The sequence below is a fragment of the Squalius cephalus genome, assembly GCF_949319135.1.
Source record: "Squalius cephalus genome assembly, chromosome: 24".
Taxonomy (NCBI): domain Eukaryota; kingdom Metazoa; phylum Chordata; class Actinopteri; order Cypriniformes; family Leuciscidae; genus Squalius; species Squalius cephalus.
The window spans coordinates 10,913,846-10,927,011 of NC_137145.1; the positions used below are offsets into that span (position 1 = coordinate 10,913,846).

Below are 13,166 nucleotides of genomic sequence, written 5' to 3' on the forward strand. Positions count from 1 at the left end.
TCATATTTGTTCATCATTTATAGAGCATGACTGTCCGCATTTACAATATTGCCACCATTTAAAATACTTGAAGTGTTGAAATAGACATTACAGAAAACAAATGGGGTGAGGTAATCTAGAAATACATACATTTAAGGGAAAATGAAAGAAACTGGCATGGTAAAACTAAAGGTAAAAAATACAACGGGGATGAATTTATGTAGCTAGCTATAGGCCTATATGTGCTATGTTTATATAATAAAATAAGTGTAATTATATCTGATGAGGTGAATTGCATTAGCAAATGAGTTAAATCAAATCAAATCAATGCTCCACATCATATGCATGACATCACTGCATAGCCTAAAACGTGTTTGTGTGCATAAGCATGTCCGTCTCATTTGAATGAATAATCAATAGATAATTTAGTCGCGACCAATAGGTCAGCCAAAAGCGATCTACGTAAACCATCACTGGGGAAAGCTGATAGAAATCAGGAATCACTGCGAATCTGACCCCTCAGCAACATGCTCTTTGTTGTCTAGGTAAGCATGGGTGAGAGGCGGGGTTCATTTTACAACTCAGAAGAGGGCGGAGCCTCTGATCCCGACGCGGCAGCTGATTGGATTAGATTTTAACCCAGTGACTGAGAAGAGATTTGCTAGCAAATAAGAAACGCCCCCACCCCGTGCCGGGAAACTAACTTCAAATAACAAATATGAGAGATTCGGCAGTCAGACATTCACTTAATTCTCACTCAGATACAGAGAGGTGCTGGAATCTATTTAGCTTTGTCATTCGGAACAGTCCGCATGTAAATGAGACGTTTTGATAATTTGATTTAGATTAGGATCGAGTGGCTTTATTCATTATTCCATGACGAATGCAATAGTTAGGTAAACCTATTACAATCTTACAGTTTGCGGATTGACTGGCAGCTGAACCGAACAGGTGGCGCGTGTGTCAGGTTCCGCTAAGCGTTTAGTATTAGGGACGGGGATTCAGATGTCTCATTCTCATAGAGCTCTTAGTAAGCAGTAGATTCAGAGGACACCGGGTTTCGTTCAACAGGCGCAGGGATGCCCGATGCAGGAACAGACATGGGTACGGACAGCGGGAGGATTTTTGGGATGAAAGCTAAGGCTCCCGTAGCCACAGAAAACATCCATCCTTCGTCTCTAAGCAACGGTCCTCCAGCTGACATCCTCCGAAACTTTTACCACACGAAAAGAGTTGGGAATTATCTGATCGGGAGGAAGCTGGGAGAGGGGTCGTTCGCCAAAGTGCGAGAGGGGCTTCATGCGACCACCGGCGAGAAGGTGAGAAGATTTGAAGAAATGTTAGCTCACTTGCACCTAAATGACACTGAAAAAATGTCATAATAATAGAAACATAATAAACCACCAAGTCAATATAAATTGGTCAAAATCCAGCCAAATCATGACTTAAATGCTGTTGTATTTGTTATTTTCTAGCGATTGTTCATTGTCTACATGAAAATTGCTCACTGAAAAACTGTTGAGAATCCAGCCAAGACCTGACTAGAATGATGTTGCATTTATTATTTACTAGTTGATCCGTTTGTCTGAATATGAAAATGTAAAGTTAAAAAGAGAAATAACATCTGTCTAAATTGTTTTGGTCAAACCCCCCTCAGTGTCAATGGTAGTCTGTGGACCACGAGTTGAATTCTCGTTGTATTTGTTATTTAGTGATTTATTCTAAAACAAATGTTTTCCATCAATGTGAATATAAAGCTTGAATTCTATTTCAAAAGTACCCAGAAATCAGTTTGTGTTGGGTCCTTGGGGAAGAACAGCAGAAACATTCCCCTGATCATCAGGTTGAGTTGAGATGTTTCTCACTGGTCTCATGTTCCCCTTCATACAGATTAAATTGGGTAACAATCCTTGAGCCTGTTTGCATTCAGGTGTCTGTATTAATCTCAGATTACCCCAAAGAAAGTGTGCAACCCTTCATAATGAATGGATAAATATTTCTTATATATATATATATATATATATATATATATATATATAACACATTCAGCAGGATGCATATTCAGTATTTTACTCAGTTAGACATGATATCTGGTTTCTAGGGCGTGTTTTATGACAGTATATATTCATTATTGTTTGTTGACTGTGAATGTCACTTCCTCAATAAATAGGGTGTGTTTTTCTTTTTAACTGGCTGCTGTCTTCCTTTGTAAAATGTTCTGGGTGAAGCTTCTATTTGCATTAGAAAAAAAAAAGTTGTTTGCCCTTCCAGGGAGTGACCTGAAATACCTTCTTAGCATATCAGAGATTTGTTCAGTCCTCTTATGCTGTTGCTGTGGGAAGGAGAAGAGGTCTGTCCCGGGCGATGATGCAAACGCTAGCAATCACAAAGAGAAGCAAGGCTGCCTCGTGCTCTTGTCTCCTGCTTCGCTCTCGTTCTCTGACATCACCTAGAAAAACAGACAGGGTGGGGCGGGGCTCACGGTTGGTGGGCAATAGCACATGCTTCCCCCATGTCTGTTGTGAGCATATCTAACCCACTTTCACCCTCGCCGCCTTTGTCTGCCTGAGAGAAAAACAACATGTTAGTCTAAGGCTCCGGGGGTCCCCCTGCCACCCCCCTTTAACCATCGACCACCTTGTCAACAATGCTGGCAAAACACGACGGTTAAGATCCAGTAATGTCGGATTAGCATTTTGGGGATTGTTTAGAAATGGAACTTTCCCCCTTTTTCCTCAGTTCCTCCTTTAAAATGCTCCTCAGTTGGAGAAATTGGTCCAATTATCTGCTCAAATGGCCATGTTTGATCGGTTTGCTCAACAGTCTATTGATGATTTGTGGTGGCACAGCAAGTCACCCCTTCAACCCTCATCGGGTCACGCTCTGGGGCTCTTTCAAGGGTGGAACCAATAGCACCAGGCTATTGTTACAGCACACAGAGGGACATTTTACCCAGGACAAAGGAATCTTGTTTGATAAAGAACAAAGACCCTCCCCTCCCACCTTAATTGAGAAAAACCCCATCAAAATCATTAACAAATAAGCGAATTCACTTCCATGTGTATATGCATGCTATGCTACATTACATTGTCCGTGAACGTGTTTTTGAGGGGGCAGAGATTTTTTTAACCCAATGTTTATAAAGCATTAGTGGTTCACGGCATGTTGGTGACAAATGGGTGGCATTAACAGGCCATTTGGACATTCTTCATTCAACTGGAGGTGCTTTAACGACTACAAATCGGTCATTTGTCCTTATCCCTCCCCCACCGAGTCCTTCACAGGAACTCGGGTCAAACATTCAACCCTGGAGACGTGAGGAGACCGACAAATGTGAAATAAGAGTCCCATCTGTCTTAGTCTGGCTCACCTCACCTGTTCAGGACTGTTAGAATTATTCCATACATAAGGAGACCAATAAACAGTCCTGTTGTGTTTTCTATCTTGACGAAACCTCCTTTTTATTAACCTTCACAGGTGGCGGTGAAAGTGATTGACAAGAGAAAGGCCAAAAAGGATTCGTATGTCACAAAGAACTTGCGGCGTGAAGGGCAGATTCAGCAGATGATCCGACACCCACACATCACCCAACTGCTGGACATCCTGGAGACGGAGAACAGCTACTACCTCGTCATGGAGCTCTGCCCTGGTGGAAACCTCATGAACCACATTTATGAGAAGAAAAGGCTGGATGAAAGAGAAGCCCAGAAATACGTACGCCAGCTAGTCATGGCAGTGGAACATCTGCACAGGGCAGGAGTTGTTCACAGGTGAGAAAACCAAAAAGTCACAGGGTGTGAGGTCATCGATAAGGAAACTTTAAATGAGACTTTCCAAAGGAATAAACATTAGTGAATTAATTCTGAAAACTAAGAAACCATGTGTAGATACTCTGTAATGTATATAAGTCTATTTTAGAGCACAATAAGCAGTAAAATCAATTCAAAGACTATAGTGGCTTAGTTTGTTTATAGTTCAGACGGTTGATGAAAGTTGTTTGAATCACTTTTTTATTTTCAACAGAGACTTGAAGATTGAAAACCTCCTCCTTGATGAACAGGACAACATAAAACTGATCGGTAAGCATTGTATGAAATTTACATTATGCAATGTTTTCTCCTGACAGGCCTACTCAAAGAACGTCACAAAGTCACATTAAGTCCTAATGACCTAAAGTGATGTGACATGAAAGTGTTCATCTTTAGCATGTGGTGAAGACTGATTGAGTAATCAGTATCTCATTAAAACCGAACGACCTCTCATCTCTCTGTGAAGACTGTTGGCAAATGCATGGCCTTTATTTAGCAGTGGTGTGTGACAGATAGGGTTAGTGTTGGGAAGCCATATACACTTTTGCATTCCTCCTAGTGGGAAGGTATTTAGAGTCAATCCCTCTATGAGCCAGTACACATAAACAATGTCTTATACACAACCCTCTCTCTGTTTCCCCATACAGATTTTGGCCTCAGTAACTGTGCGGGAATTCTGGGATACTCTGATCCCTTCAGCACACAGTGTGGCAGCCCAGCATACGCCGCACCAGAGCTTCTCTCAAGGAAGAAATATGGGCCCAAAGTGGATGTCTGGTCAATGTGAGTTTGCTAAATCTGAAGCACCATGTTTCAAGTTCACATTGAGTACATATTTGACTATATGTATGTTTTTGATTGTAGAGGGGTGAACATGTACGCCATGCTGACTGGTACCCTACCATTCACTGTGGAGCCATTTAGCCTGAAAGCTCTGCATCAGAGGATGGTGGACAAAGATATGAACCCTCTACCTCCATCTATCTCTTCAGGTATTGACAGAACTGCATATCTGAGATTTTCAAAAAGATATTTATGACCACAAAGATCACATCCAAACAGGAACAAGCAACTATTACAATTAGCCTGAAAATTAGACCGTGTACTCCTACCAATTACGTTCTAATGGGTATCATGCTCCAGAAGTTGAGCATGAATGCAGTCTTTGTGGGACTGTACCATTTTTTAGTCCAGTATGGTGCTTTTGAATGCTTAATTGAAAAAAAATGGGGATGGTCTGGTGTCCACTGGTGTTTTAAATATCTCAGGAGATGAAAGACAAATCTAATAAAGCAGCGAGTCTTCATGAAACATCTAGTTTTCTGACTTATGTCACGCTATTTTGTAAACCTGTATTCCATAGAAAAACATTCCTGAGTGTCAACACCATTGCATGTGTAATCTTTTTATTTTTATGAAATCATTATATAGGTCATCATTTAGATACTTATTAGTTATGTCATCATATTGAGGTTTTACAAAAGTGGTTGCACATTTACTTTTCCATTTACCATTGTGCAATTCTCCTTTAACTTTGTTTTTTATTTGACTATTAAGCATGGTTAATTTTAATGGCAACAAACACATACTCAAAAGAACACAGTCAAAATTCTCAGTGAACCGTCAGCTCATAAACACTGTTTACTGCAAATATGCCAGACAAGTGGCGGCTTATTTTTCAACCACAGGAAAAACCGGGTTTTTTCTCTAGAAGTAATTATAGAATCTGCTTTATTCAGATTTTGTTAATACTGTCTGTAAACCTTCCAAAGATGTAAGATTTTTCCATAGTATGTAGTTAAGTAGTCATCTTACCATTGATTAGAATATAATAGAATACAATTATAGAATCTAATAATAGAATCTAATAGATCTTGAAAATGATGATACTGCCAACATTGCGGTTAATCACATTCTGTGGACTTTTCCATTGCATTACACTTATGTGAGCATTCTCAACAACAGGTGATTCATTCACTACTAAATCTGTGACAGGATATATTACAACAGGATGATGCAGTGTTGAAATGAGATTAGCCTCATTATGTAAGACCATTTAGCATCTCAAGGACGCAAGGCTGTGCAGTCATCCCTTGACAAAGGCTAGATGTAGGAGAATCATAATGGCCACAACATTATATATTTGTCCTAATAAATAATGATTTATTTGTCCTAATACATAAATTAAACCTAGAGACTGACCAAGGATGTGCTTATAATTTTCTTGTTTACTTAAAGTAACATTGCACAAAGTCCTCACTGCTTCCTGTCTGTGTTCACAGCTGCCGTCAATCTGCTGAAGAGACTGTTAGAGCCTGACCCCGACAAGAGACCCAACATCCACCAAGTGATGACCGACTCGTGGCTGCAGTTGGGCAACCCTCACACTGGAGTTCCTTACTTAAATAGGTTAGCCATCTAATATGCTTTAAGCTAAATTGCTTTTATTACACCTTTTATGACATTGTGACCTAAAACATCTCCTTTTAACTCTCAGAATCCACATTGAGGAGATCAACCATACGGTTCTGCTCCACATGACTGAGAAAATGGGCTACAAGCACAGTGAGGTGCTGAGTGCGGTGCTCACTAACAAAGCTTGCCACACACTGGCTGTGTACTTCCTTCTCAACAATAAAATGAAGAGACTGTCAAAAGAGTACAGGGTAAGTTTGAGGAACCAACATCTACACGATTATCCTTCATAGAACCTTGTCAGATGTGTTTCCTGAGTGTTTAACATACTTTCTTTCTCACAGGAGAAACAGTACAACATGGAGAAAGAGAAAAAGAGCGAGCTGTTTCAGACCCAGTGGAGGAAGCACATTGAGAAGATCACGATTCCACCCAAACAGACACCTGTCTATCTCGCTGTGAGCAAAGGCCCCACCAAGGAGAAGAAACAAAGAACTGGTAAGTGCCAAAACTATATACACAGTTAAACATAGACATGTATGAACCAACCATGTGGTTAAGACGTGATCTGGCACACAATTGATGCGTGACTTAGATGTACGTGACAATAATTGACAGAATGAGAACAAATGGTACCGTACATATACAATGGTACAAATGAAACCGTTTTTTAATATAGCTCTTTGTTGAAGGCAGCTTTGAATAAGCTCTGTTGCCTGAGGGATAATTCAATATTTTTTACTTGGCAAATAGGTTGACAGTAAATCAAACAAATGTAAAACCTTCAGGGCTGTTCAAGATCGCCAGAAAGATCAAGTTGAAGATTAAAGATGACTTCATTAGGCACATACAAATGTATAGAAAACCTGTTTCACACGCTCTCTCTTGTTTGTTTGCCAAGTCATGCGACTATATTGAAGTATTTCAAGCCTCAAAGATGCTCCAACTCCACAAACTCAGTATAACGTGTGGAACATCGTACAGTTGGTTGAAATTTTCACTTAGGGCAATAATTCACCCAAAAGTGAAAATGTATTCAGCTACTCACCCTCACGTCACTCCAAACCCCGAGCACAAAATATATATTTTTAAAATATCTGCTTATTTGTTTGTCCATACAATGAAAATCAGTTGGGTCCAAGGCTCTTTTGCCTGACTTTCATTGAATGAACAAAAACAGTGGAAACGTTCAACAACATCTTTTCTTAGTTTAAAATGTAAATGTCCAGCACTAAATTACAAAGACTTTCCCTAGGCCATCAGACTTTCTGCATGACAGTACTATAAAGATATTTGCTTGTACAAATAAAGACATGAGTTAGATCTGCTCTGAATCAAACTCTTTCTCCTATCAATTTCAGGTCTTCTGAAAGCTGTGACTGGAGGTTTTAAAGATGTTTACTCAGGACGTGGTGGTTGCATCACGTCCTCCTCTCTGGAGTACCTGGAGATCCACCCCCTGTTCCCAAACAACCCGCAGCCAGCCCATCCTACACCCGAGACCCAGCCGCCCCAGAAAGACAGCTCCAAAGAACCCTCAAAAGCTGTCAACATCCCTGTTCGCCCACCTTCCTCCCTCGGCGCTCATTCCTGGGCTTCCGCAAGCAAGGAACCAAGCAAAGAAGCTCCTCCATCACCATGGTACAAACTGACCAACGGAGCACTTTCTCCGCCTCGACATGTATCTGCTTTTCAACCCGATAGCTCATACTTGAAGAAGGCCACGATCCCCAGCCCACCTGTTCTCATCGTCAAACCTCAGCCCAAGAAAAGTCCTCCCACTTCAGACTGGTCTAGCTCTTCAGATTCAAGCGGTAGCCCTCCCAGCAGCGGGGGTAGCGAAGAACCCGACAGCCCTCAACACCGCAGCAAGTTCCCTTCCATGGGTATCGGGCAGATTTTAAAGAAAAAGCTGCCGCCCTTCAGCTTCCAGCTGCCCCCGTTCAGGCCAGAGCCTGCGGTGGAAGTGGAGTCTCCAACTCCCTACCATATGCAAACTCTGCTCTGCGCCTCAGGGGCTCTCAAAACCCTGTGTTGAGGATGAGAACTTTTCGATTATATAAAATCATATGTATGCAGTACCGTATTCTCTCATCAACAATGCTTGCAGTAACATGCAGAACACATACATTGCTAACCCCACGGGGAGTTATTTGGCATGTCATACACAGCTTGCAGAGAACATATAGAACACAAGTAGATCTTGAGGTAACAAAGCCCCAGGACAGTAGACACTGAAAGCCAAGTACACATACAGCAGCACGTTCAACAGGCTTCTAGTTCAAGTGCCATGTAGCAGCTGTGCCACAACCTTTAACGCACAATTCTTCTGTGAAACAAAGCTGTCACTGCCCACAATAATGTGTGTACTGATATATGTTCATGTACAGTAAAACAACAAAGACTGTTAATGAATGGTGGGAGGGTTTTTTGATAGTGCGCTTATTTGAGCAAACAGTATTATTTGATTTTTAAGCTCTTACTTAATTCAACCTCAAATTGTAATTGCACTCAGGTCAATGCTTCACTTTTTTAATAGCCTCACATTTAAACCTGTAGTGAAATGTCAATAATTCATTGGAAGACAACATTCCTAGTTTTTTCAATGTTGGACAACATTCCAACATTCCATTCCTCCTGTAGGGGATTGCTGGCATTTTGTATAGCCTTAAATATCTTGCATTCAGCCTTTTGGCTGTAATGGAAGATTTTCAGAATTATTTGAACTCTTCGTGTATAAGATTCATTTTATCTGCAGAGCATCATGTGAAGTAATAGATTGTGCAATAGTGTGTATATATTTAATAGCTGACCTGGTTATGACCAGGGTGGTGTTGTCTCTCCATTGAACGAAAGAGATTCAAATCTGCCTGTAAATAGAACTCAAGTGTCTTTAATTCCATGCGTTTAAAAATGATTCATGCTGTCTTTTTCACATTAGATTTACAAAGCAGACCTCTTTCACAGTCTTCACGTGCACAGAAGACTTATGAGCTGTGAACACATTTTCTGATCTCAACTACACTTTTGCATGCTCACCAGGATTTTTTAAAAAAGTGATGTCAGTTTTTTGGTGACACGTCTTTGTACTTTTGTTACGGTGAAGATAAATTTGAAGGTCTTTTGCAAGTTTTGTATTGATTTGCTTTTTTGCCAAGTTAAAGGAGATTTTTTAACACTGTAAAAAAGATTTTAAATATTTATATTTAAAGATTATTATTTGTGTTCTGAATTTTCTATTTTAATGCAGCATGTATTGTTTTTTTGACACAAATAAATGCACAATACTTACATTTCAGAGTTGTATATTTTTTGTGCACATAAAATGGCTCTACATAAAACACTCATTTTTGATGGTAGTTAAAAGAGTTTGTCACAGAAACTAAATTTTAACAGTCATTTACAGAGAAACAGGTGACCTGGTGTAACTCTATACGCTTTTCCCACGAGAACCCAGCAATAACCATTAAATGAGTGACAGCTGAAAGACCCTGTGTCAGATAATCCAGTCAGCTGTACCCTCACATGCACAAACACTCATATTATACACCCTCTTGTGTCGCTGTACAGGAGGGGGGGTTGACCCACAGACACAAACACTCTAGCCCAGATAAGTCTGTGCAGCTAAGCTGATAAAAGCTTAAGGACAAAAGAGGCTGCAAAGTATATTAAAGCAAAACTCTTTGTTTACAAAGGACGACACTCACTGAAAATCCTTTAGCGAAAAGTGGTGAAAACAAGCTATGATTAAAAAACATCTGATTCAGAGTAATTCACAACAACAACATGAGCTGAGGATAAATTGGCTGCGAGATATAGTGATATAGAACAACATTAAAATCAAACGCCTGACTTTAAACGATCATCCGCTTTTACCTAAATGTTTTAGCTCTGTAACTTACTTAAGAACATCCAACCAGACCTTACAAAGAAATGCTGAGATAATTCCATGGGACAGTGATGACATAAAGTAGAATTACAAAGCTACATCAGTACATTCTATGGAAGTGAATGATTACCACATTCATCATGTAGCTTGGAATCAATGGTCCTTCAGTGAATACCGTTGTGTTTCCCAGTAAATGTCCAATAAAACATTATAGTAGCTTTAAAGTAACTTTTGTAAGATTTGACTAGATTACTACTTTTATGGCTTTGGTAGAGGAATTTTCTGTGTTTTATACAAATTAAGCTCAATCAACAGAATTTTAGCAAAATAATTTTGACAAATGCCTCACTGTAACCCAGATTCTTGGTTCTTTTTGTTTTTAACGGATCATAATGTTCATGATTATCACCATTACGCCTTACATGCTGTTGATTGGGCTTAACGTGTTGAACCCAGAATATACAGATACAGAAATACAGAATATTTTACTGTATTTACCTATTTTAACTAGTAAGTGCTGATTGACTGATTCAGTGATATAAATGTAAACAGGAATACCAGTCAGGAAGCACTTGATGTCAGCAGAACAGAAATGAGTCTTGCATTAAGAACATGATGTCTGAGTTTAACACAAGAATAGAAGGGCTAATGTCAAGTTAACCTGCTGACATCATAACCTGAGCTAAAGGAAGGATAAATAATAAATCCCGGATATCCTTTAGTGTCATCAATATTAACCTACCGGGGCAATGTTAATACGGCATCGTCACAATTTAAAACTCTGTGTCCAGGGTGTGCAAATCCCTATTTACTGTTTGTTACATGGCAAAGACCATCATTAGACTCAAAGTCAAATAAAGGCCCTCTTGCTGTGCTTAGACCTCTCAATCTCTCAATCTGTTCTGGCTTAGACCCTGATTGAGACTAATCCTGTTTTCAAATGTTGTTTTTTTTATCAGCTGAGGAGCATTTTCTTTGTGTCTGAAAAAAACAGACAATTAATACCATCCTCACAGACCCAGTATAAAAAGGGGAGACAGGGGCTTTTCAGAGTAGGTTTATTTTTGAAAACTCAGTTTCTGTATAGATAGATACACAAATGTTTTGAGGGAAATGTTGTCACACTGCACATGTTGTAACAATAAAACAATTACACTATCTTAAAATTTCCAGCTAAATTTATTTATAAAACATTTACAAAACTTTAAAACAGTGTAATCTTAAAAAAAAAAAAAAAAAAAAAAAAAAAATTTTTTTTTTTTTAATAAGCCTGTATTCCATAAATAACCTTATAAAACTCATATGATAAATTGCGCCAATCTGATATTCATGAAAATACCCTTGTCCAGAGAACAAGCTACCTTCAGTGTGGTTTTATGGTCTTTATCTGTTTAATCAACAACTATTAAAAAACAGAGATTAGAATTTTGGTTTAGATGACAGAAATCACCAAATTATTTTAATTTAAAAGCGTTTCAAACTAGATGTACACATTTGGCCTATTAAATACAATTTACAACAACATTTCTAACAACCTCATTCTGTTGTGTTACTTCAGGAAGTTCGAAAATGTCACAATTCTTTTCATCATAATTGCAAGGAATGTTGAGGCGAATACACGCAAAGGAAAGGGCAGCTGTTTCATAGAACCTAAACATGTAATTTGTAAATTAGCAAGAATGGACTGGCAAATCCCGTTTTGAGCTACACTAGGAGGGTTTGTCTCTGCACTCCTTGTGTCGATTGCTTCATGGGGTTATTTGCAATGAAGTAACCTTCGCTTAATCAGACTGTCTACATTATTGATTACCACCCCACCAGTCCTCCAGGACAAAGAGTGTGTGTGTGTGTGTGTGTGTGTGTGTGTGTGTGTGTGTGTGTGTGTGTGTGTGTGTGTTTATGTCTGGACACTTAGATGAAGGTGGATGGGGTGGGTAAGATCATACTGAAAGTGCAGCGCATCAGCACTCCAGTTCAAGTGAGATGCACTCTGAGATTGCAGCTAGCATCCATTAATCAAAATGACAGCGGCTGGCGGAGCAGGTGAAAAAAAAATTAGGCTATGGGAGAAAAATACTTGAATTAAAAATTCAGTACAGCAGAACCGAGACAGTCATGTTCAGACAGTTCAGTCATGTTTTGTTCATGAACAAATCTGTGTTTTTAAATCTTTGAAATAAATGACATACATTCTGGTTCATTTATTTTTTGTTTATTAATGTAATTTTGAGGCTTTACTTCAACTGCTTTCCTTCGAAAATTCATTATACAACGAGTAAACGGCTTCCTAGAGCATGTTGTGGAGAATTTCATTGTTTTGACCGACCGAAGGAGTTGTTGCTTTGAGATTCAATGCAGCACTTAGACATTTAATTCGTGAACGAGTGAGGCATTTCATTTTGAAGTTTGTTTCGTGAGATTTGTTGTAACGCATATTTTAAAAGACAATAAGACATGTTTAACCATGAATGATCTGAGTTGTTTAACGAATCGATTGAGTGATGGAGTCAATGGTTCGGAACACAGGATAACAAAAGGTCACTGAAGAAAACTGGAAGAAAACGATGAGCAAATCTGATATATTTTAGGTAGGCCTACCTTTTATCTTAAAAGTGTTTGTTGAACGTATATAGAGCTACGGCCCGTTCACACAAAGACAATACAGTTTTAATAATCATTCTAATTCTCTGAGAACAGGAAAGTCCGCACTACAACTAATGATAAAGATACAGAAGAACAATATCGTTGGAATCCCTCTTTCCAGCTGATTAGAGAGAAAACGTGGACAGTCGATCAGAATCTGTCTGGCTTTAAGTCTTTCCCTGCCATTGACGGAACTTTCCATCAGTTTGAGACAACACTTCCCTGCCATTGACGTAATTTTTGAGACTGGGATAGCTGCAGGTGAGTAATATGCTTGCCGAAATGAGATGTCCCTAAAGGTGAATTGCTACAACAGAAATGGTGGTGAGTCATGCATATAACTACTCTTCCCAGAAGGACGGAAACACGGTACAACACATGACTATGGGAAGACATGCCTGAAAGGCCAATGATGACACATGACGATATGG

At 39.3% G+C, this 13,166-nt stretch overlaps 1 protein-coding gene across 1 annotated transcript; it reads left to right on the forward strand.

The window, feature by feature from the left end:
* The first annotated feature begins 686 nt into the window (after nucleotides 1-686).
* On the forward strand, nucleotides 687-9,500 carry LOC307153128 (hormonally up-regulated neu tumor-associated kinase homolog A-like). The gene is made up of 9 exons (XM_079862302.1): nucleotides 687-1,298; nucleotides 3,457-3,749; nucleotides 4,003-4,058; nucleotides 4,436-4,571; nucleotides 4,653-4,780; nucleotides 6,071-6,197; nucleotides 6,286-6,454; nucleotides 6,548-6,701; nucleotides 7,565-9,500. Exons 1-9 carry the CDS (start codon nucleotides 1,059-1,061, stop codon nucleotides 8,239-8,241), a joined length of 1,980 nt encoding a protein of 659 aa, XP_079718428.1. The 5' UTR covers nucleotides 687-1,058; the 3' UTR covers nucleotides 8,242-9,500.
* The last annotated feature ends 3,666 nt before the right edge of the window (nucleotides 9,501-13,166 follow it).

Excerpts from the sequence above, each read along its gene's own strand:
- LOC307153128 (XM_079862302.1), top strand. The coding sequence starts at position 1,059 with ATGCCCGATGCAGGAACAGACATGGGTACGGACAGCGGGAGGATTTTT. Across the intron at positions 1,299-3,456 it reads ATGCGACCACCGGCGAGAAG|GTGGCGGTGAAAGTGATTGA; the intron begins GTGAGAAGATTT and ends TAACCTTCACAG. Across the intron at positions 4,781-6,070 it reads ACCTCCATCTATCTCTTCAG|CTGCCGTCAATCTGCTGAAG; the intron begins GTATTGACAGAA and ends CTGTGTTCACAG.